At 40.6% G+C, this 24,565-nt stretch overlaps 1 protein-coding gene and 1 long non-coding RNA gene across 2 annotated transcripts in view; both read right to left on the minus strand.

Moving 5' to 3' along the window:
* AFF3 (ALF transcription elongation factor 3) overlaps positions 1–22,930 on the minus strand; it is a 266,527-nt gene extending 243,597 nt beyond the window's left edge. The window contains exons 1-3 of the mRNA XM_059493960.1: positions 22,860–22,930; positions 21,889–22,009; positions 16,916–17,764 (exon numbers count right to left, since the gene is read on the minus strand). Of these exons, the coding sequence (XP_059349943.1) occupies positions 16,916–17,764; positions 21,889–22,009; positions 22,860–22,930 (1,041 nt within the window). The remainder of the gene's footprint in view (positions 1–16,915; positions 17,765–21,888; positions 22,010–22,859) is intronic.
* On the minus strand, positions 2,489–5,231 carry LOC132087482 (uncharacterized). Its single transcript, XR_009420524.1, has 3 exons — positions 5,089–5,231; positions 4,940–5,003; positions 2,489–2,708 (listed from the first exon to the last, which is right to left on the minus strand). It is a non-coding gene; the product is annotated as an uncharacterized LOC132087482 (long non-coding RNA).
* Positions 22,931–24,565: the final 1,635 nt, after the last annotated feature.

The following is a 24,565-nucleotide window of genomic DNA, read 5'->3' on the forward strand; positions in this document are numbered from 1 at the left end:
TAGTGAATTTGTTTTCCTTTATGTATTTAAAATTATTAATTTCTTAGGAACCAATAGACTAATATCTGCAAAGCTATCTCCCCCTTGCACTTAAGTACAGTATTTTTGGTTGCATTACAGCAAACAGGACTCAGCAAAAAAAAAAAAAAAAATGGTGGGTTGGTTTTAATATCAAGCAACTGAGATTAGCTCCAGGACACTTGTATAACTATTCCCTAATGCATTCTGCATCAACAGCAGTGTGGGAATTGCTTTGTTTTTGAAGGACACAAGCTTTGGGATTTGGGATATGTACAGTATAGATATATAATTTCATGCTGTTTGCATGAAAGTCAATGAAAGCTTAGTTCAAATGTAGTTTTACTAAACTTACTTACAAACTAAAATCCTCATGTTCTTAAAAATATAAGAGTGTCTACACTGGTTATCAGTACCAAGCTTGCTTTGTCTGCAGGCAAAGAATTAAAGACCAGGGTGGAGATATGGGTTTGTCTAATCTGAACATTTTCATCAAGCCTCATAATTTATATGCATTTTGAAATCTGAAACAAATATTTGATTGCAAGTTATTGGGTCGGAGGTAGCCTTCAGTCGCCAGGTACTGCTATTATAATGGAAAAATGGCAGCATTAGTTTAATGTATTATAATAGCACAGGGTAATGATCCTTAGCTCAGTACTACTGAAATACCTTGACAACAGCAGTTGAAGTCAATGGGAGCATTGCAAGTGCATATAAAAGTGCAGTCTGCAGACCATTAGGCATAATTTCATCACATCTTTATTGGAATAAAAATTGCACTTAAGCTTCTGCTGTTGTGTTGGCAATTTAGAAACACTCTATTTGCGTACATGAATTTTACAAAGACCCTCTGTTAAAGCAGCGATTAAACTCCTGTTAGGGTGCATGGACACTGGGAACTCACTTGCACCTAGTAAGAGACCAGCAAGTAAAGAGGTAAATGTTCAGTGTTGGTGGCATGAGACCAGTTTCTACCTGTAGAGGCCTTGGTTCCTATTACATGCAAATGAAACATGCCTATTGTAGAGGGATAGAATGTAATAAAATAAAGATAGCGCAGAAGGTAGTATCACACATCAGTATTGGTACAGTTCCAGCTGTACCAATCACCAAAGATTAGGAACAGGCCTGCCCTTAATGGGTCACAGCTGTGTCCAATAAGAAGATGAGTGCTACAAAAGAGTGGGTTAGCTGGTGCAGAGGAGGGCTGGAGTTTGTTGGTTGTGCTGTGAAGGAGTCAATGCTGTGAAGAGCTGGCCGTGAGAAATGACCAAGAAGGTATGCAACTCTTGCAATAAGATGACAGCAGCCTATCTTGAGCATTGATCTAGATACTGCATTTTCAGTATCAGCTCTGACACCCTGACAAAGAAGAGACTTTTGCAGAGATCTGCTTCCCCTTGAACAATTCCACAGGTTATTTTAAGTCTTCCCTACCTATTAGCAAAGAAATGAGATCTACACACAAACAGCCCCCTCGCAAACTACATCTCTAAGAGTACGCTGTGTGCTAACTTAGGTACTCATGTTTTTGCACAAGGTTTAAAAACAGATGCAGCTCTACTAAGAAAAGTCACCAGGTCTCCAAGGTAGTCACATAATTTATCACTGCCTTAACTGAATAGGGAACATGCCACCTGCTTGCTAACAGCAGAGGTTGCAGACATCCCAGGGAATTCCCAGCTGGGCATTGAGATGCATCCTGTCTCATCTCTGAGGGCAGGCTGTGGCTGGCATCAGACAGCCCTGTGCTGCCTTCCCCTCCACAGAAACCAGTGTATGTGTTTGTGGGCTGATGCAGCTCATGAACCAGCTCTTGGTCTCGAAAACCAACATGAGCTCTGAAGCTTGCCATCCCTTTTCTGATGTTTCATTGGAAATACTTATTTTACCAGAAATAAAACAAGGCAGAGAAAAAGTTTAAGTAATTTACCATTTTTCTGAAGCCTAGTGGGAAATAATGGTTGCTAATTTACTAGATGACTTCTGTGAGAGGCAGCAAATAGAACACCATCCTGAAAGGTCTTAATAAAAAATGTGGCTTCAAAGAAAAACATCTTAATAAAATGCTTTGCATTATCAAATGCCAAGAAGGCAAAGGAAATTCCTCCACTAAACATCCTCATGCCAATGTCAAAAGTCATGACAAGTAAAAATAAAAGAAAATTATGTGAAAGTAAAAGAAAAAGTCTTAGCTTTGTGTGGTCTCTGGAGGAAGGAGAAGATAATTGTCAACATCTTTATCATCTGGACACCAGCTATTTCAACTATGCAAAAAGACAGGGCCCAGTGACCCCAGAATGAAGTATAGCACAAGGCCGTTTCCTTGTCCCCACTACTCAGTGGAGCTATTTTCCATTTTTCTCTCTCAGTAACACAGTTGGGATGTTTAACACCTTCTGCCTTGAGTCTCAGCCAAGACTGTAGCACGGCCAGCCTTGCTGACTTGCTGTGACAGGTAACCTACCTCCTGTGAGAAATTACCATTTGCAAGTCTGACATCAGCTCAGGAACAATTACATGCTGTGTGCAACTGGTCAGTTTTATTTAGGGGGAAAAAACACCTGACAAACTCACACCTCAGCTTTGTCTGGCTGATCTTGTAAGAAGCAAAATGAATCCATCAGGAGAGGGTTGTCCAAGCTCCTGAGCTTAGTGCTGCTTAGTGCTCACTGCAATTCTCTCATCTATATATAAGAATAAAATCAACAAAACATTACTAGAGGGCTGCCAGCTCCATGCACAGAAAGTCAAAAGCAGACTTGGTTATGTAGGGAGGCATCAGTTTCTTCTCACATTCACAATATGTCATACCAGTGAGGAAAAAATTGTAATTAGCACGAGCTCCACATCATTTGGTCTAGCACAGCCTACTCAATGCAAATGTCTTCATTTACTTCCTCCCCATGAAAGGCCTCGGGCTCACACTGGTGGTTCCCCTCCTGTCTTATTCTGCACAGCTTCTCTACTCCTTTCCACTGATCTCACACGTGTGACTGAGCCATCCAGCTCAATTCCTTCAATGTCCTGCACTTTTCTGGGACAGAAATGTCCTTTCAGCTCCAAAGAGTGTCCTTCATTACCCTTAAAGGAAATGCAGCAAGTCCTAACTATCTCCTGCCCCTTTGGAGACCTTTTGTCAGTCTGCATTCTCCAGCAAATGGAGTACCAGACAAATTCCTCCTGTCACAGCCGGGCTGTGCTTTCAGCTTCACCTTCTCCATCCCCTCCTCCTCACCTCACTCTTCCTCCCAAGTGTGGTCTTTGCTCACCCTATTAAGACTTCCTCCTCCCAACCACCATCCATGTTTTTCTATTTGGGTCCTTCTCTCAGCCTTGTCGCTATCTCCTTTCTTCAGGTGAGATAGGTTAATTTACTTTCCAGGCTTCTGTTAACCTTTCCTCTGCCTTTCCACGGCTGATAGGCTCTATCACAGGATACTTCTCACTGTGTGCTTGTACAGCACCTTGCATAATGAATCCCAACCTCAGGCTTTTCAAAAACATTATCACATATTCAAGCTTCTTGTCAAACCCAACAGAAAACCACCCTGCTGTACATTTGCTGAAGAATAAGCAGGAAAGAAGAATATACAGAGCTGACCTGTTCTCACAGCTCTTTGCACCATCCTGCAGTTTCCCTCTATTCTGTGCATTTAACCCTCAGTTGTAATCATGCACCTCCAAAGCCTACCTGAATCAGGACAGTCTAATTTTTAATCTGAGCATATCACGGTTTAATCAGAAAAATTTTGTGTGTGCCTATTACTTGTTATTTAATCTGTGAAATCCAGCCTATAAAACCTGTTGGTGTAAAGATAAGCACTTTATTTAATATCCAATTAAATGTGGTCACCAGAGAAATCACAGCTTATGCAACTTTATCAGAAAAAGATTAATCTATTTCAGGCTTAGCCCAAAATGTCATAAAAGAACTCATGAATTTAGATAGGAATCCACTTATTAGCCAAAGACATTTTCCTATTGAGTAAGAACAGTCTAAATTGCTGCCTATATTTATACTTGGTTCAATCAAATTTCTGTACTCAGTAGCTGTCATTGATTTTCAGGACAATTATCAAACAAAAATGATGAACAAACTGCAGGAACATTATAGAGTCTTTTTCAACTCCACAGTAATCATTAGAAAATGCACAGCCTGCTCATTGATAATGCTTTAATGGCTCACAGGGTGACATCATCAAATTAAAAAGACAGTCACACCCGGAAGGCAGAAGATTTTCTTTTTAGCATTACAATTTACCATTTTAAAGTTAATTTTATTTCACTTGGTGTTTCAAAACACACAAGGCTGCACTGAAAGTTACTTTTTTCACATTGTGTGATCATGCCCAAACCCATGATTTTAGAATAAGGAGGCAAATAGTTGAACTTATTTCTTTAAATTAAGCAGACTTTCTTTCCCTGTCTAGAAACTGATATCCCTCAGTTCATTACCTGAGTTTCTCACAGGGCCTACAAAGGCACATTTCATTTCTATACTGTTTGATTTGTCTAGCTGATTTATTTTAAAAGAAGTAGTATATATTCAGATTATTAAATAATAGCTATGTGGTATAATATTTCCATATTATTTATTATCTTCAGTAAGATATGTATTTCACAGTACAGAAAACTTGTTTAAAAAAAAAGAAAAGGTGTATAGGTGTATCAGTAGAAGTAGCAGAGCTGCAGTTAGTTGCTGGGGCACAGCAATTTTGGTTTTTTTCTGCTGGGTCAACCTGAGGCAAAAGGTTCAAGTGCAATGGCTAAAAATCAGTATTAAACAATGATGCTAAATGGCCTACTTAAAATTATTTCAGTGATCCAACCCCACTTTGCTGAGTGCAGAAATACCTATCTGTAGTCCATGCATGAAATGTATCATATAGAAAAGCTACATGAGAATAACTCTCACCTGGCTACAGCAGATTTGCTGAACTGTATCTTCCCCTCCATGCTGTGAATTCTTTTGTGGTACTCTACAGATAAGGAGTTCATTTGCAAAGTTTGGCACGGCCATCAATTTTGTATAAATTTCAAAAAAAATATAGGAAAATAATTTACATGGGCATCATCTTCCTATCACTGAATGGCAAACCTGAGCTTCTCAAAAGAGGCAGTGGATGTCCATTAGTTAGTTTAGCCCTTGCTCTGAATACACAAAAATTCAGTATGAAGAAACCAGCAGCTTTAGTCTGAGAGCCATCTCATGGATGAGAAGATGGGAGTGGGACATGTGATCCACTCCATTTCAAGAGAAATTAATTAGGCAGCTGGGTGTAATTTAGAACAGACGAGAACGTTGCCTGCGCACCACACCCAAGAATCAAGAAGGTGGGGAGTGCTTCCTACTCTGGTACTGTGCCAAGCCCACAGGCCCCCAGATGCTGGCAGCAGCTCCAGAGGGGCAGATCCCTGTCCCAGCTCCTGCCTGGCCGCTGCCCTGGGCTGCAGGGAGCCACCAGCCCTCCCTGCCCAAGCTCACTCAGCTACAACGCCTTTGCTCAGCAGAGCTCTGCCAAGAAGTGGCAGCAGAAGGATTTGCTTCTCTGTGGACCTTCAAAGATTTGTGGCGGGTACTTTTTAGCTGAACTTCCTCTGTGGCAGCTCTTCATCCCGTGCTCTTTATATAGCAGCAATTAGCATATCTGAGAAATCCCCATTCGGCATGTTTTATGGTCTCTGCTCTGTACTGAGATAGTTCTGTAAGTTATGAGCAGAGATATGCCATAATTCCTAATGTACAACTGTCGGGAAATCACTCACGTAGATTTATTCACTGAACAGTTGGTGAGGAAACCAATTCTGAAAAGGGAGCTAGAAACTTTAATTACACGAGAGAAAAAAATTACTCAAGCACCTCAGACTGCAGACTGGTCAAGAAGCTCCTTTGATGTGCTAAAGACATGACCTGAAATTAATAGATTAATGCACCATAGTGTTTTGAGTTCAAATGCTGGCTTCTGCCCTGATTTTTATTCTGTATTACTATTGCTGACTTTTTTCAAAGTAATAATAATATCAGAAAAAAACCACAAGTGTTACATCTGCACTCTGGAACACAACAAAGGAAGACTGAAGACAAACGACCATCTTCCCTCAAGCGATATCTTCTTGACCAAAGGAAGTTCATGCAATGTAGAATAGAAATATTCCTCCCTGTCAAACCCTGGTCTTTCTACCACTGAATGCAATGGCAAACCCCCTATTAATTTCTAGTGGAAGATGTGCAGTGAATAACTCAGATGGAAGTGGTAAACCATAAGTGACATAATCACTCAGGAACTGTCTCTGCCTCAAGTGACCTAAATGACAGGAAGAAATACAGTGAGAAACAATAATTTGAATTTAGTAAGAAGCCTTTAGTTATGTTTCTGCATTTACTTCCATCTCCAGCGTGAAATTATGGAAGAGCTTCATGTGTCACTCTGTATGGGGTCAGCTGTGGCACAGGCATCAGAACACAGAACTGGGGGTTGGGTCTCTGCACTTCAGCACTCAGCTTTGACCCCAAGAAACCCTGGCTCTACTCCTCTGGGCCTGTGGCCAGCCCCGACTCTGCCCAGCCTTGAGCTGGGAATGGAATAAGGTGCACAATCCAGGTGTGCCATCCTGTCCTCTAGCAGCCTCTCACACAATTTTCCATCTGATCCCTCCACAGGGACCACCAGCAAGTGGGGCCAAGGGAAGCAGGCCTGTTCTGGCAGCACAAGCATCACAGAAGGTGTCCCCATCTGCCTTTACCTCAGCTAATCCCTTTTGCAACCAGATTCAAAATATTGTTTTCAGAGTTGCCATTAAAGCTTATGAAGAGCTTTGAAACTTCTGAATGCAATAGATTACAGTAGTGAAAAACACATAACTTTTTGTTTATTGATAAGAATGCAGCTGTGTATGATCAAAAGCTATATTCCCTATGCTTAGGGGTGGTGGGAAAAAAAGGACCTGCTGTGTTTCAGATGTCAGCTCTTTGTAGAAGTTGTTCACAGATATTTAGACACCCTGTTTGAGCATGAAGTTTTGTCTCTTCCACCTTCCACAGGAGCTATGTGTACCCACAAGCCCAGATTTGTGCCTTTTGCTTATGGGGGCAAGACAGATAATGCATTTTCCTCCCAAGACAGTGACTGCACATCTATGAAGGCAGTGATGCCCCACTGTCTAAATTTTTCTTCTCATGGGAGAGGACAAGCTTCTTTAGAAATAACCACAACCATGAAGTTTGATTCTTTTTCAGGGATGTAGTCTGGACATAGGTCCATTCCTACCTGAGCAGAAACCGCATGGGAAGGAATGCTGTCCTAAGGCTTCCTCATGGGAACAAACACACTACAGAAAAACATTAATGTTTTGGGCCCTGCACAGCCATCTCTAAGCTACTGAAAGATCTTGCATGCAGACCTTATCATAAATTATGATTGCTGCTTATGGTGTTTTTCAAACTGTCTCACATTGCACTTGATCCTCCCATGAGGACAAAAATTTAGACCATGACTAACTCCTTTTCGGTGAGTTTCCCAAAGCATAATTTCATTCTTTTCAGTTTCCCACACAATTCTTTTCTCAGATTCCTTCACTGTTATAGAATCCAGTTCATTTTTATGTCCTCTCTATCTATGTATTTTTAACTCTTCCTGCACTCTAAACATTAATGATTTAGTGCAAGGAAGACAATTCATCATCTGCTGATGGCATTTTCCCAACTGTCCTTCTCACAGTGCACTTGGTCCTTCATCCCATGCCTTTTTTCTAGACTTCTGGTCTGGACTGCTACTTCCATGAAATCAGAAATTAACCAGCTAATAGGTTTGATTGTATCACATGTCTCTGGTAATATGCTTTCTTATATCAGATGTCCCTGAGATTGTAATTAAAATCAGAAAAGGCCTCTTGGAAATTATTTCAGAACATGGTCATTTTAAACACTGTATTAATACTTTGTTTGATTGTATTTGTGATCAATAATCTGACAGCTGTCTTCCCCTTTTCTAATTCAGATCTCAAAGTTTCAGCAGTCATAGGAAGTTGTACCTACCTCTGTATTTGACTGTGATTGTACAACTACCTTTAAAAAAATGAAAGATTTGATTAGCAATAGATTATGCTGCTGGTATTTGAATGCTAATAATCGTTAGCATGTGCAAGAAAAAAAAATCACCTTCAATATCTCATTTCAAAGAAGTTACAATACAGAGAGTCTTCCATCCCATCTCCCCTTAAACATCTGTTAGTTATAAGAGCTAACAAGAAATGCTCTTGGTTTTCCTTTCTTCCTAGTTACATAAGCTTCCCTTACAGCCATTTGCAGTAAATGCAGAGGAGTATGAATAGCAATTTTTGGTTCTGAGGGAAGATGCTGGTTCTCAATATTCCTGACCTGTTGGCTCACTGGCTTGAATTATTTTTGTATATTTATCTTCTGAATAAAATGTGGTGAAAAGCAACTTCACATCATGCGTTCATTTCTCAGAGAAACTTGCTGGTGGGAAGGGAAGAAAGTGGGAAATGTATAAGGGAATTTTAGAAAGGAAATACTTGCCCTAAACCATGTAAGGGGCAGCCTCAGCCTTTCTGGCATACTGGTTTTGACCCATGAAATAAAAAAGGTACCATATTTCAGAACATGCAACTGTTATATATGAAACACAATTAAGAGATTTGGAACGACATGAATATATAATGTACACATTTCTTTACAGATGCATTTTTCTCCAGACAGTCCGGTGCCTGCTTTAATTTGGAAGCTATCCATTTTCATACAACGTTAACCAAGAGTGACAGGAAATCAGATGCTTACATTATATATCTTTTCTGAACTTGAAAAAAAAAACCCAACCTCCTGTTAATTACTTTTCTAGGAAGCTATTTTGTGATACCACAGGGATAGATCTTCCATATTCAGAAGTGGTACAGAAATGAAAACTTTACAACACACAGTGTGAATAAAGTATGCAACATGCAGATATTTAAAAGTATATTTGTCTTCATTTATTGGTATGTGAATATGTGACCAAAAATAAAGAATTTAACTGCTTCTGGCCAGCTTGGATGAATTAACAGTTGCTGGAGATCTGAACTCTTTAACCTTACACATCAAGTGACACATATCCATTATTTATTTAGCTGGAATTAACAGTGATCATTGAAGCTCACTGTATTTTCCTTGAGTTCTCTTGCTCATCAGTCATATCTGACCCCTGTGAGTAAGTTCAGTGGTAGCACTTTCATGTCATTCTGATTCATGAAAGACTGGGAAACTACAGAACAAAGAAATTAAACACTTTTCATGGATTTTTTTTTAATTTAAAATATCCCAAACTACCTTTACATCCTACATGATCCCTTACAGATTGTGAAGGTGAAGAGTAGACAGAAATGCCCTGCCTTGCTATAATTATTGGAAAGGAGGATGTGAGCTGGTATTAACATAAGTACTGTGCAGAAGCAGCAAGGGCTTGGACTCCTCACCTGACAGAACACTCCAGTGCTGTGCAAGGGGATGTCTGGGAAGTAGAGTCCATCTAAGTATTTCACTGGTAATCTGAACTCCACAGCAAGCCCACCTTTGTTCTCCCTCTGTACCTTGATCCTCTCTTTTGTTTAAGAAGCCCTGAACCAGATGGGGGGAGGATGCTCAGCCAGAGCTCCAGGTGGAGGGCAGTTTCTGTGTTGGTGGGAGCACCGTGCTCCAGCACACAGCTCCTGCAGCCACATCCAGAAGAGTTGCTTTCTCCAGCTGCTGAATACCCTCCAGGCCTGGGAGCAAGCCATGCTAATGGGGCCAGAGGTGGAAAAGTGATAGCAATACCGTGCATCTTTTCAGGCACATTTTACAAGGAACATCTATTAGACTACTTTGTTTCTGGTCAGGACGACTTTTATTACATGCAGTTATCATCATAAGCACTACAATGGATTAAAAAAAAATCAGACAAAATGTGCAATTAAAATCTGGGGTTTGTAATTCCAGAAATCTTATTTCCTTCATCAATAACTTTAGTGCTTACCACAGGGAACTAAAGAAGCAATTAAACATGGTTGTGGACATTTTTATGCATGCACTCTTGTATCAGCTCCAGAGCTGGTTCATAAACCAAGCCATCCACTCGAGGAGGGCAGGGAGGGGCAGTTAAAAACTAAAAGGCAAGACAAGTTTCTCACAATTAATCATATTCTTATATCCACTGAGCTTTCCTTACTCCAAAAGTGGCTACTTTTCCAACTTCAGAAAAGATGGAAAGACTAGTTTTATCAAAGGAAGGATCAGACTTACAAGAGATCTGAATTAACTTCTCAAGTATGTTTTCAATAATTAGATAACAACAATCTCAGGGAAATCTTGCAAAAAAAACAACCAGGTGCAAACATTAAGGAATATCCTTGAAAATCGTAAATTTATATCTAATTTCAAGATATTTTTCTCTGATCATAGTCATCCTACCAGTAAAAAACAGAGGAACAAGTGATTCACCATAGCAACAGACAGCACATACTATATGGTAATCAATCCATACAGAAAACTTTAGAGGTTATTATTCTATTAAATTCTTTATTTTCAAAAACCTATAGATAAGTTTAGCTAGTGCTGTCCCAGGAAAAAATATACTGACAACTAATTCAAAAGAGAAAGGAATTTGTTTCAATGAGGGTAGGAACAGTAAATTTAGGGATCTCTGAAAGTAAAGTAAAGGTGTCTAAATGGCATTTTCATTCTACAAGAGCTGTCATGGAAGAATAACCAGAGAAATTAGGCCCACTGTGTTCACTGAAGCTGCCCTCACACACAGTTGTTGAGTGCCTTGGAGAGTGCAAAAGGTGAGAAAGGCAAAGGCTTGTGTCATGATTTGAAAACTATACAAATAAAAAAAACCTTTCACATTGCGGTCTCCACTGTGTTTGTTAAGAGCATTTCCAATACCACTCTATTTAATACACCCTTTCTTCACAGTCCTACTCTGTTGAACTCTGCTACGTAAATACAGGCAGTAACACACAGCCCTCCCACAGACACACTTGAAGGTCCTGAGTAACTCACCACTAGCAGGGATCTCTGCACCACACTGCTCTTGTTGTGCAGCTCTTCCTGTTTAACGTGGGAAAACATTCTTTATTTGTGGGGAAGGTCTGTGCTACCATTACAGGGATGAATTGATCTGTGTCTCCTTGTAAATGCAGCACGAACATCTGGGAAAGAAAACATCTACAACTGCCTCATACTTACAAGTACTCAAGTGCTGTGATTGCTAACTGGCTTCTCAAGCACTGCAATTCTTCAATGAAGTCAATAAATGGTAGAGGAGTATCAACACACTTAATTCTGTGCTTATGTCTCCAGCCTCTTCGGGCGCATCCTGAAATGGTGCCGGAAGAAGTCTGGACCCTTTCGCTAATGCATTCAATCTCTCCCTCCCTTTTCATCTAAAAGCATCTTTGACTGGCTTTTATTTTCATTTCTGCCTTTCTGGGCCAGAATTAAACACCCTGGGATGTAGGGAAGAAAAGCCTGAATTCTACTCTTACTCCTGCAACGCTTTAACAGGCTCCACCACAGCCAGGGGGATGTGGTGCTGTGCCTCTGAGGAAAAACACTTACTCAGATCTCCTTAAACCTTCTTCCTTCCTCATGAGATACTGTTTCCCCTCTACAGTCCTAGAGATCCAGATATGTGGGATTTCCAGATGAAGTCATGATAATGACTATATTCCCTATTTAGTTTTCATGGACCTTCTGTTCTCAAATGAAATGTAGCAGCACATGAACTTGTATCTTCAGTTTTAAACTGGGATGGAACTGCTTATTATACTTGCATCTCCTTCAAAGAGACTGATTTTGTCCAAATTATCAACACTGAGGCCAAATTGTAGTTTTTTCAGACAGAGAAAAGAGTTATGGGGTGCTTTTGCTTTCCATTAATATGTGGGGATAGAGCTGATAGGCAAAAAAGAGATTGCAGATTCAAAGGACACTTGCTAGAGTGTGTGCCAGATGCTGATAGCTATATATAGCCGCTCAAAGGAGAGTGACTGCAGAGAGTGTCTTACCCAGGAAATAGGAATTTGCCTGAGTAAGAACAGGGCAAAAATAAAAACAATTAAAAAAAAAGAAAAAAAAAAAACAACCCCAAACTCAATCTTTAATCTATGGTGCATTACTTCTGCTGCAGAAGTTTTGTAAGTTCACTGTGAAGTAAATAAGAAAGAATATGTCCTCATGATGACCTTACCTACATTTCACATAAATGTGTTTCCAAATTTAACAAAACCAAATCTTCCTTTTTACCATTAGACTCATAGTCATTCTTGAATACAGCCTCTATTTCTTTGCTCCATAACCCTTAAGAGAAGTAAGCAAAGGACAATAGATAAGGCTTCTTCAATGTAATAAAAAAGCAGCATGCAGCCTATGAGATGAAATTCAAAAACAGAACTTGGATATAAAGAACATGATTTGCCACCCTATGTTTTTCTTATTGTTTCACTCAAGAACATTTTAGAAAAGAGAAGCACTTGAGTTCCCTGCCTCTTTTCCTCTGTACTCTGATATCAAATTTTGCTTCCCTTTTATCCAATACAGTGGGATTTTACCTACAGCAATATAATTTCTAAGTAGTTCAAAATGTGAAATACCAGCACTTGAGATGACAAGCTATCATTTCTACAGAGCAGTATGGTAATTTTGGAATGACCAGGAGGTGGGGTATGGATTCTAGTTAACACTGATGAACCTGGCCACTAAAGATTAAATTCCCAAATGAGTAAATGCTACCTTTCAACACACAGGTCTATCCAAATTATTCTCATTAAAACAATTTTAAAAATTTATAAGCTTCACTCTGTGTCAAGTCTATTGAAGATTTTCCAAAACTGATTAAAAATATAAAATGAGTTATTGAACTGCATTAAAAATCAACCTTTTTCATGTATTGAAAAGTAATGGTCTGTAATTCATATTCAAGAGATCTTATTTCAAGCGAATAATAATTGTACGGCGGCCAACTCTGCGCCCTGTTTCTCTGAAAACCTCATGGAATGTACGGAAGAGGGTTTTGTATCCTGCTGCTCACACACACACACACACACACACACACACACATACACACACACACACACTTTGTGTGACACTGCTGCTTATTCTCCAGTCCTTACAGAGAAGCTTAACTTTGTTTCATTATGTGTTTATTTTTCCACTGACGGTTCTTTCAAACTGGTGAACACAAATGGAAGTGCACAGGTATCACAGAATGGTTTGGGTTTGAGTGGATGTTAAGATAATCTAACTTCAACCCCAGTACTGTAGTCAGGGACACTTTCCATTAGACCACACTGCTCAAAGCCCCATCCCACCTGGCCTTGAACACTTCCAGAGATGGGGCATCCACAGCTTCTCTGGGCAACCCCTTCTAGTGTTTCACCACCCTCAGAATAAAAAATTTCTTCCTAATATCTAATCTGAACCTACCCTCTTTCAGCTTCAAGTCATTACCTCTTGTCCTGTAACTACATGCCCTTGTAAAAAGTCCCTCCCCAGCTTTCTTGCAGCTCCCTTTAGGTCTTGGTGCCATAAGGTCTCATTGGAGTCTCCCCTTCTCCAAGCTGAACAGCCTCAACTCTCCCAGCCTGCCTCCACAGGAGAGGTGCTCCAACCCTCTGGTCAGCTCAGTGTCCCTCCTCTGGACCTGCTCCAGCAGGTCTCCATCCTTCTTGGGCTGGGGGCCCAGGACTCATGTTAGATAAACTGATAAGACTCTGGCAAGGGGAAATACTGAGTAAGGGGAGGGATAACCTCAGCAACAATACAGGCTGGGTGCTAACTGGCTGGACATGAGCTCTTCAGTGAAGGACCTGGGGGGCTCTGGTGGACAGCGAGCTGAGCAGGGGTGAAGGACCTGGGGGTTCTGGTGGACAGCAAGATGAGCAGGAGTGAAGGACGTGGAGGTTCTGGTGGACAGCAAGATGAGCAGGAGTGAAGGACCTGGGGGTTCTGATGGACAGCAAGCTGAGCAGGAGTGAAGGACGTGGAGGTTCTGGTGGACAGCAAGATGAGCAGGAGTGAAGGACCTGGGGGTTCTGGTGGACAGAAGGCTGCCCAGAGCCAGGAAGGCCTCCCAGTGCTTCCTACACAAACCCTAGAGCACAGTGACTGCCCTGCCAGCCCTTCTCAGCCACACACCTTTTGTTTTAGCAGACACAGAGCTTCATTTCACTACCAGCATTTCAGATACCCTACCCCAAGCCCTCCTTCTTTCCTGGCTGCTCTTAAACAGCTTTCTGCCACTCTCATTTCTGTTTCCATGTAGCTTCCAGGCACTGCTGCAGCCTCCTTGTCAGCCTGCTTTCCCTCACAGTCATCCTATATGACATCTCAGCTCTTCCCACAGCCACTGGGGATACCAGGTCTGTCCTGGCCAACACCTTTAGCCTCACTGAACAACAGAGGCCTCATTTTGCCATTTTGCCTGCAAACATTCACAGGACCATGGCAGCTTTTGTGCTGCAAGCAGCTTAAAACCTCTGGCCCTAAGGGGGGATGGCAAACATTTGATGTAAAGGAGAAAATTTATGAGTTTAATAGCAGAAATTTTTTAAAAGGATGGGAATTCTTACACAACTCTACTAGAAGATTTATGATACAAATAATATAAATGGAAAAACATTTTGGAATTAAAAGAAGTCCAACTGAAAATCAAAAAGCGGGTGGATTAGGCAACACTAAATAAAAAACTTTCAGTCTTGGTCAATATTTCTCCCTGTAGCAATACCAGTGGGTTACCAGTTTCAGCTTGTGCCACTTGGGATGGAAAAAGTTAGAACAAAGAAAATATCAGGATAAGTGAAAAATAGCTGGTCCATTGTCTTTCATTGATTTTTCAGATCTAAACATTGTCTTTCATTAGCTCCAGTTTCAAACCCCAATACCCATAGTACCTACTATTTTTCTTCTTCGAAATTTGTCCATAAATTTTCATAAAATCTTTTTTAAACCACCAGACACTGCTTTTGGTCCACCTCCTTCAACTTCAGTTGAATGTTTATATTCTGTTATCTAATGCTGTTTTATTAACACTGCATCACATAAAATCCGTGAGAAATTGATGAATATTTTAGTAGGTACCCTGCAGTCCACTCTCTCCTACTATAGTCTACATTGCCATCAGTATCTAAACAAGCTAGTTTAGGGGGATCTCAGCTGTGTTTCCTCATCTAGAAACTGCAGTATAAACTTATGCTTATGCAGCAGCATGGATTGCATACAACAAATTAAATCTTTCTTTCCAGAGGCAGACGAATTTGGAATGCAAATGGTAAATCCTGAGTTTCAGACAAACAAATGATTGCCTATCAGAACTCCTTTCCATACTAGTCCTTAGAGTATTCCCTACATGTAGAGGGGGGAAATTTGAACGAGTCAGATAATTGCCACAGGCATCTTTAATTCTAGCAACGCTTCCCACTTGCAGATAGAAGCACAAGTCTGAAAGGGGTAATAACAGCTAAATGGATATTACTATCTGCCGTTACCTGATCTATCTGCACAATTACAGCACTTTGTGAATGTAAATTTGCTTATAAGATCTAGCTTAAGAGCCTAAAACAACCCCTTTTCAGGGACAACATATCACCTACAGGTTGTTTGGAACTGATGGAACTTTCACTTAGAGAAAAATCACAGAAATAATTGCTTCCAGAGAGATTTCTTTCCCAAACCAAACCCAAGGGGAATACAAGAGTCAACTCCATTTCTGAAAAGCAGGCGTTAAGAGGCCAGAGAATTCCACCAAAAATTAGATTTTTCCTCTTCTTTAGCAATGCCAGAAACAAAATTTTAAGACTTAGAACATCTCAAGATACACCACAGCTGTCAAAAAAGAGTAAACAATCATTGCTTCTTCTCTGAGAAAGTCACAGTGATTCAGTCAAATAGAGTCCTATAGTTCTATAAATTGTTGAATTCATGGGAGATCTATCAATTTTCAAAAGAGGATGATTGACCATCTTTGTATTGGCATAGAGGCCTGTGAATACATGCTTGAATTAAAAAAACACCCTTTATTCTGCCAAAACAAATCAATTCCTTCCCATCAAAACAGACCAAATAGTCAAAAACAATCACAGGCAAAGTGGTAAAGCAAAGTGTCCTCCTGGCATAAGAGGAATGTGAACTAAATTAATATACAGTAAGTTCAAGCAGACATATTTTATATCTATTGTTGATAAATAAAAGTTGTCTAAAAGCTTTGTCAGACACATTCTCATACTTGTAGCATGGCCAGGTGTATTGGGTCAACCCACTACACCAGGTTTCTACAGATGGAAATTCTTTAAAAAGGAAACCTCAGTCTTCTCATAAATTGGCTTGAAACATAAACCGATAATATTAACTAAAAGGAGAGTCTCATTGCTCTATTCTCATCTATTCCACAGATTTCATATTGTGTAAGTAATTTATTTATATTGTGAAACTACTTTGACATTGAGGATGGTAGAACTATTTCTGGTCACATTCACTTCATTTAATCTTTGCCAAAGAGAAAGAAATCAATGAAATATGAACACCAAGAAGCAATACACCTGCCAAAAAAAAAATTCACATTTTATAAATGAGCACTCTGGAAAGAGCCAGTGAAATAATATATACTACTAGAAAATGTGCCAGTGTAGAAAGTGTTCTGGTCCTGAACACAAAGAGCATTTTGGTGTTGAGATACCTTTAAATTGCTGTGAGGCTGCTATTTGCAATACACTATATCAATGTCACCAAAAATATCAATATGCAAACCAGTATGTTAAAAATATATAGAGACAGGTGCAATAAGACATCATCCATCCATCCATCCATCCATCCATCCATCCATCCATGGGGGTATGTCATAAGAAATATAAAAACATTTACCTCCTCTTGCTTAGGAATGCTGAACTTGGTGATCTTTGCCTTGGTCCTGGCCGAATCAGGCTTGCTGGAAGGCACTCCCCGATATGACTTGGTTGTCTCTGCTGGTAACTTCAGCTTTGGAGACTCATCCGGAGCCTGGTCCTGACCATCCATTGGCCTTACATAGGCTGTTGGCTTCTGCTGGCCCAGACTGGGCTTTGAAGCAAGAGAGGGTGGGAAGTTTTGGACGCAGTGCCCCCCACCGTGCTTTGCTGGCCTCTCTTGGACTTTGGTTCCTCCCTCTGAGCTGCAACTGAGCTTCGCTGTCTGTTGGACTCTATTGGTGTTGTCTCCTAATGTGGCCCTCAGCGAGCTTTGCTGGGCAGTATTGGAGGAGGAGGAGGAAGAGGAGGTGGAGGAGGAAGAGGAAGAAGAGGAGGAGGAAGAGGAGGAGGTGGGACTCGATGCATAGTGTTTTAGTTTCTCCAAACTGGATTTTTGGCTGGCCAGTTTGAAGTCACCCTTGTGTGACTCCAGCGACCGGTGTCCATGTTTGCTCGCTCTCTGCTGGCCATCTGAAGTGACATTATGCCCAGCCTTCTGCCAGCCCATTGTGGTACTCTTGCTCTGCTGGGCTGCTAGGGATGCTGGTGTGGAAGAAGTAGTGCTGGAAGTAGGAGGAGGAGGTGGTGGTCTCGAGTCTGAGATAAGGTGTTCATCGGCCTTGGGGAGAGATGTCTGAGGAACCCCAGGTTTTGGAACCCCAACAAGATGGCTCTGGTTTGACCGGTCAGTTAACAAGTCTTTCATTTCATCATAGTTGCCCAAAGTATTCTGGATGCGATTGGAAAGCTCATCCCCCTTGTTAGTCTGCAAAACAAAAATCAAGTGTTCTGTTACAGTCAACATAAGAAAAACAAAATTCCCTGCATGCTTCTGCTCAAATCCATACTGAAGTAAGACTGCCTTATTCAGCAGCAGCGTTGAGGGATGAAATTGAAAATCCTTATTGTCTCTGAAGACACTTGTCAACATCTTAAATCTACCCTGAACTGGAAAAGCTATAAAGGGCCTTAGAGTATATAAAAAAAGAAATCTATCACAGATATCATGCTGTAGTTAAAGTATATTACCTGGAAACTGGAAAATTTATTATTGCAACTGCACAGAATGGTTTGGATTAAATCTGACCATGATAAAACTTTTCCTGTAGCCCAGTGCAAGCTCTCCTTCAGTCATGAATGAAAACACTGCATTCTCAATTTCTTCCTCTGCCTGCCTAAGTTTTCATAACCATCTGGGAGGCCACACAACATCCCATGCAAGCGCTGAATGAATTTGTCAGTCTAAGCCAGCCAAATGCTCTGAGGTGACTTGAAAACAGCTTGTGGGAAATGAGAAAAGTACAGATTATGTCCCTTCTTTAACAATGCTCTGACAGGGTGCTCATTCCAGGGCACTCTCCTCTTGTAAAAAAAAAAAAAAAAAAAAAAAGGTGAACAGAACCCTTGCCAAATTCTTCACATTTCTCAGTGCTTGCTGTGCATAGCAGGGGAATACAGCCACCCTTCCTCCCCTTCAAGATTAATTATTGTCTTAAAAATGATCCATTTACTTCCTGACTGAAAAGGCAGAAGCTTCACAAAGAAATAAAACAAGCAAACAAAACATGCTGGAAAAGATTGAAAATTCTTGCTTTAAAAAGCCACTGTAAGCAAAAGGGTATATCATTATTTATATCTCTGCATTTTTACAGCAGAGATTTTTTGAGTCCTGCCAAGATTCAGGCGTGTGATGTCCTTTGCTTTACGTTTTCAGAGGAAGACAGTAATGAGGCAGTGGAGTTCTCCTTTCTCTCTTCCAGACAGACATGGGGTCTGAATGGGAAAACTCCTATTAGTTTCAGAAGGCCAAGCTTTCATCTCAAGACTCTGTTTTAGGGGAAAACAAAAGGAAGGAGAAAGAAGGGAGTAAAGGAAGTGGAGAAGATCCTCTTAAAGTTACATTTAAAAACACGAAAGATGTAGCAACCACATCAGTTAATCTGGAAAACTGGGGGTATGGAAGGGAAGGTATTCAAGAGAAACTCCACAGTTTTGAACCTTTTATTTTTAGGGTTTCCTAAACAGACATCTTGTACTGAGAGATCCCAGATAACCACAAGAATAACTGCAGCAAACTGGTATCATGGCATAGGCTGACAACTGGTCTGTGCTGTTTATTCCTGCAAGATTCACTCGGGATAGCTTCAGGTGAGATTTTGTGTTGAGCTGTTCTCATATAGGAGAACTCACCTACATCCTCTTGGGAACATAGTGGGATCTGAGGTAACTTGTTATGAGCTTTAGTTTGTCCTATTATCTTCTCTGAAATATTGCTGGCCTTATTTAAGCATTCCCACAGGGAAAATATGGTCACAAAATGGGTAAGTAGGAAAAGCATTCTGTGCAAACATGTCTAACTTAGAGTGCTCTGATATTCTTCTGCAATGCAAGACAAATCCAAGCATTTGAAGATGGCAACATATAACACTTCTAAAAATAAACCTGACGGCTGCATGGAAGACCAGCAGAATTTTTTTCTTCACTGAAAATACTTACATAGTTAATGGGGCAAGGTGTTCTGTCCAGAAAATATCCAGAACTAATTTCCTACTTTTTCATTCCCCTGTAAAAGAGACTTTATGTAAAAGATACTGGATTTCCTGTAATCCTTCATAGAGGGTTGCTATAGATACTTTGAACAGGACAAGGGGCAACCTGAAGAGTCAGGATTTTTGAGAAAATTTGATGTTACAGTAGTAGTGATACATGTCAAGGTGAGAGAGGACATAATATTTAGAAGATTTCCAGCCTGCCTTTGATTTTCAAATATGGTCTTCTGAATAGCATATCCTTTGACTTTAGCTCATGTTTCTCAAGCTGTGCAGAGGAATACTGAATTTAATCAGAACTTGCAGTGAATGTCCTCTATAACTTCATTCCCCTCTGGAAACCCCTAAAAGGTGAACACGATCTTTAAAGGGACTACAAGTGGGTTTCAGTTTTGCTTTTGCAGAAAGGTTTCCTCTTTTGCAGTTAGGCTCTCTACACAGTAAGATCAAAAAGCCACAGCTCTTTCTCCCTGCACTGAAGGTTCACAAACACTTGACTTAGTTCAGAGAGCCCAATGGTCCATTGCCAGTGTATAAATGACATCCAGAGTATGCCAGTGATAGAAGTTTTGATGTCCAATACTATCAGAAGGACTATCACCCCAAGCAACTCTGCCACACCAACATAGCTGTGAGTTATACTGCTGTTCTGGACTTTGCCTTTCCCCAAGTCTCCTTGACAAAGTTAGCTGCAGGATGTATTTCTGCAGCACCCTCTTTTCACACGTGTTCAAAGTAGGGACACAATGTTTAAAGGTAAGAAACAGGAAAGGAGCCATTACTCTGCTTGCCTCATAGGATACTCTCTGCTTCTAGAGGCAGCAGTGATTTTTCATCCACTCCTGTTAAAGCTGATGGAATTTTACTGTGGTTGCACAGAGGTGCCTTATGGCATCCTAACTCAGAAACTGCTGGTGTGTCCATGGCACATCACATCTGTGCCATGACAGTTAGTACATCAGCACAGAAGTAATAATTGAAGTGATATCCCTTTCATAAGTGATTTGAGCTTCAGTATCACCAACTTGAGGCACCAAAGACAAAACAGTACAGGAGACAGAGCAAAAGGCCAGGTCCTTTTTCTGTGTGGTCTGTTTGACTGGACCAAATGGAAAATCATTAAGTCATCACTGCAGCACAGCCCTCAAGAAATGCCAAGACACAGCTGACTTATGCTTTCCAGGCTTTCTTCCATGGATTAGCCCTTGACTGGTCTCACGGCAGACATTTTCAAGTAGGTCATTGAGGAGTTCAAGACATCTGACATGGTTTCTAAATGCCTTTGTAATGAATCTGAAGTCCGGGCAGCTGGAGGTCAGCTTCAAGGCAGACAGAGCTGTGTTCCTTCAAGGGACATGGTTTGAAAGTGGCAGATCTTTCTTTTTTATTAGGGACTAAATACAAGCAACAATCTGGAAGAAGAGCAAGCTAAAAGCTGACCCTGGAGCACAAGAATTAAAACGTAAGCATGGAAGTCAAAGCAGAAGCCAGGTGCCAGGTTCCAAATAGCTCTCCTGGAAAGAGGCACTAAAGCACCCTAAGCATCAAGGGCAAGTGATGCTTCATGGAGTGAAAGGCTACACAGTGTGGCAGCTGTTACGGTAACTTGGACATTTCTGGAAGGGCACAGCAGAAAATACATGATGATGGTTTGATACAAACAAGTGGTTGTTGCGTAAATTGAGGGAGAGGAGCAGCCCCATGGGACATTGCTCTCTGGTCCTGTTCACCATTTTCAAACTCCTGCAGAGTGTAAAAGGCCCTGCTTGACCTTCTAGTGGGGAGTGATGAAAGACAGTCGTGCCTCATCAAACTGCTGTTACCATGAGGAACAACACAGGGAGTTGAGACTCTTGTGCTATTTCTGCCTTTGGTGGAGGAAAAACATGTATAGCAGACAAATTTTCTTATTATCCTGGTAATTCTTATAGGAAAAAAAAGATATTTCAGTACAATAGCCTTGGCCAGGGCACAGTGTTTACAGTAGTGCTTGACCTTCACACACTAGTCTTACACAATTGTTTTCTTCTAAGTATTGCAAAAACAGGATACTTTCACCTTCACCTCCTAATTTTAATTCCATCTCAAATATTGCTGGGATATTTCTAGTTTATTTCACTCTTGTGTGCTGCTAAACACTAGAAGAAGCTTTATACACATACATAAACATAAATATATATAAAATCTGACTCTCAGGGAATCATGCATGTTCTCTGTGAATTTTGGGAAGCTAGCACTCGTGGGAGGGTGATGAAACTTGGACAGTGCCTTCTGCAGGCTACATTTTTGTACTGAGGAAAAAATAAATAAACAAAGATTCGCCCAGCTGGGAAGCATCTACCTTGTAGGGTTCACTGAAGAGGGAATAGCTCATGTTAAACGCGCCATTGTCCTGCTGGGCCTCCTGGTTTCTCCTTTCCCACTCCTTCCTTCGCAGCACGTTTCTATCTGGCTCATAGACGCTGGAGTTAGAGAAAAAAAAAGATAAATAGTTTTTAAGAGTTAAAAATTAGAGGGCAGCATGTAAACCAGTGTGCATTTAAAAGTTAAGAACTCTTTTTTGCAGACAGATGGCAAAAATAAGCACAAACATGAATCAGATGAATGCCAGTTCAAGTAGGCTGGGGAGGTTCAGGTCTCTGGGAATGCTGGTGCTTTCTTCACACAGAGAATAGATAATTAAATTCTTACAGAAAAATAAAAAAGGAATCACATGGCAGGATCTAGTCTGTACAGAACTTCTCTGCTTGAAATGTGACAAAGGAAATATCTAAGCAACTTTTTGAGAAAGACTAGAAGTTCTCTTAAGGCAGATGGTAATTACAGCTGTGAGTAAACAGAAATTATGAACATGTTCCCACTTATGACATATCCTCTGAGTGTTGTATGAAAATGCTCCTTTTTTCACATCACTGTATTTCTGTAGTGATTCTTTCATTAACTAGCTCCCTAAAGAGCTGTTAAAACTATATGCTATAGTGGTTTCCACAGTTAGGTTGCTTCTTCTGATCTCTGCTAATCAGCCAAGTTGTGAAACTACTACTGAAACAATTCCTCTTTCTGATGGATTTGACACTATCACAACCACAGAACGTGAATAAATGAACAGTGGCACAACAGTGTATGTATGGCTAGTAGAGTGTAGCTGGAGAGAGAATAAAATCACTGCATTACAACAGCATTAATTTTCAGAAATTAACAACTTTAGCTCCAATATAGTCATTCAGAATAATAACTGACTTTTTTTATTTTCAGAATTCTAGTTAAATACATGGCAACATAAACCAGAGAATTCTTATTCCGAATTTCTACAGAACAACACCTTTCAGTTTTACACATTTCAGTTTGTTATGTTTTATTGTCCTCACAAAGGAAGCCAACATGTCTAACAAAGTTAACATGCTATTTCAGGACAAGGTGACAAGTATGCTGATTCCTATTTTGCTTAGCTCAGCTAATGTTTTTCCTCTGACAGAGTAAATCTGTAGAGTAGGAATATATATTAATGTCATGTAAGTGCACCATGTGTTAATAAGATAAACGTTGTCTTGCTAACCAGCTTCCCAGTTAACAAAGCATATGTTGCATTGGCTACCCATGTGATGCTACCTAGTATGCCTCAGGCAAGGCAGCCAAAAGGCCAACAGCTATCTGATTGTAATTCAGGACTGGAGAGAGCTGAAAATACACAGGATATGTTAGATGTTATTAATACTTTAGAACAATGCCTCAACAGTCACTAAATGAACAGAAAATCTTTTGTTTTCTTGTTGATGCTGCTCACTCGAGCAGGACTGCAGAGTAGCCCTCTGATGGTCTGGGGGCAGATGCCAGGGGCCCAGCACGGCTCTCAGACACAGGGGTTTGTTGTGAAACACAGGATTTCAGCACAGCAGGTTCGAGACAGTGTCCAAACACCACCTTGTTTACAACCACTTACAGGTGGTTGAGAGTTTTTGGGGTTTTATCCCATACTTTTCATGAGCAATGCATGTTATTCACCCCAACACCCTCCCCTTGAAAAGCAGCGTAATGAGGAGGCCATCATAGGGATGGAGTTTTGGGCATGGAAAATGCCTTCTTGCAGTAAGAAGGGGATGGTGAAGGCCTCCCCATGGGCTCCTGGGAGTGAGAACACCTCCTGCACACGCTGCTGAGACCAGAGGCAGAGCAGTTGTCATCGACTGCTGTGAGAGCAGAGGTCTCCACTTCATTGTGCCATTGAGCCTACTGCCATCAGCTGAGTCAATTAAGAGCCACCTGTGTCTAAACCAGACTTTCTGCCATGCTTAATAACTGTTGTTAGGATTGCTTTTCCTGGAGTTTTAAGAGATCAGGTTATAACTTCATTGTCAGCTACATTTCCCCATCCAGAATTCTCTGACTCTTTGAGAAGCTTTGCATTTGTACTCTAGCCTGCAGCCAAATAGAGATGGGCAGCTTCCCTGAGATAATTTACAATACTGGTCTCTACCTAATTTCTAGGAAGTGCAACATTCTTCACTAGTCCTCATACAAATTTAAAAATTCACTGGTGTGATAGAACATTTTTACCCCTTTATTGGACAGAGATATATTTGATGAAGTCATACAAGTCACCAGGTCTCTGAACCCCCTTCTCAAATGAATTCACTGCTGGCAAGGCAATGCACAACCTGCAGTAATTCAGAATGATTATGCAAATGTCAGAACTGTGACAATGCCTAATACACCATCTACAAGCAGTAAGTTAGGAAGAGCTACAAGTTGAGAGTTGTGTTCCTTTGGTAATACCAGATGGCAAAATGTCTAGCATTTGTGAAGCTGCTCCTTATTTGCATGAACATTGCAGCAATCACATTTCCTTGAACGTATGTCACCAAATGTATTTATTTGTTTTGGTTCAAGGAGAATACTGCCAACTGCTATAATTGTCTTTATTGCAAACACTTCAGTTAATGGAAAATGATTCTTTTTAATAGATTCCTTCTTTATTTTTTTTAAATTTGCAATCTAAAACAATCCCAGAAGTACCTTTT

Source organism: Ammospiza nelsoni, chromosome 2 (assembly GCF_027579445.1).
Source record: "Ammospiza nelsoni isolate bAmmNel1 chromosome 2, bAmmNel1.pri, whole genome shotgun sequence".
Taxonomy (NCBI): domain Eukaryota; kingdom Metazoa; phylum Chordata; class Aves; order Passeriformes; family Passerellidae; genus Ammospiza; species Ammospiza nelsoni.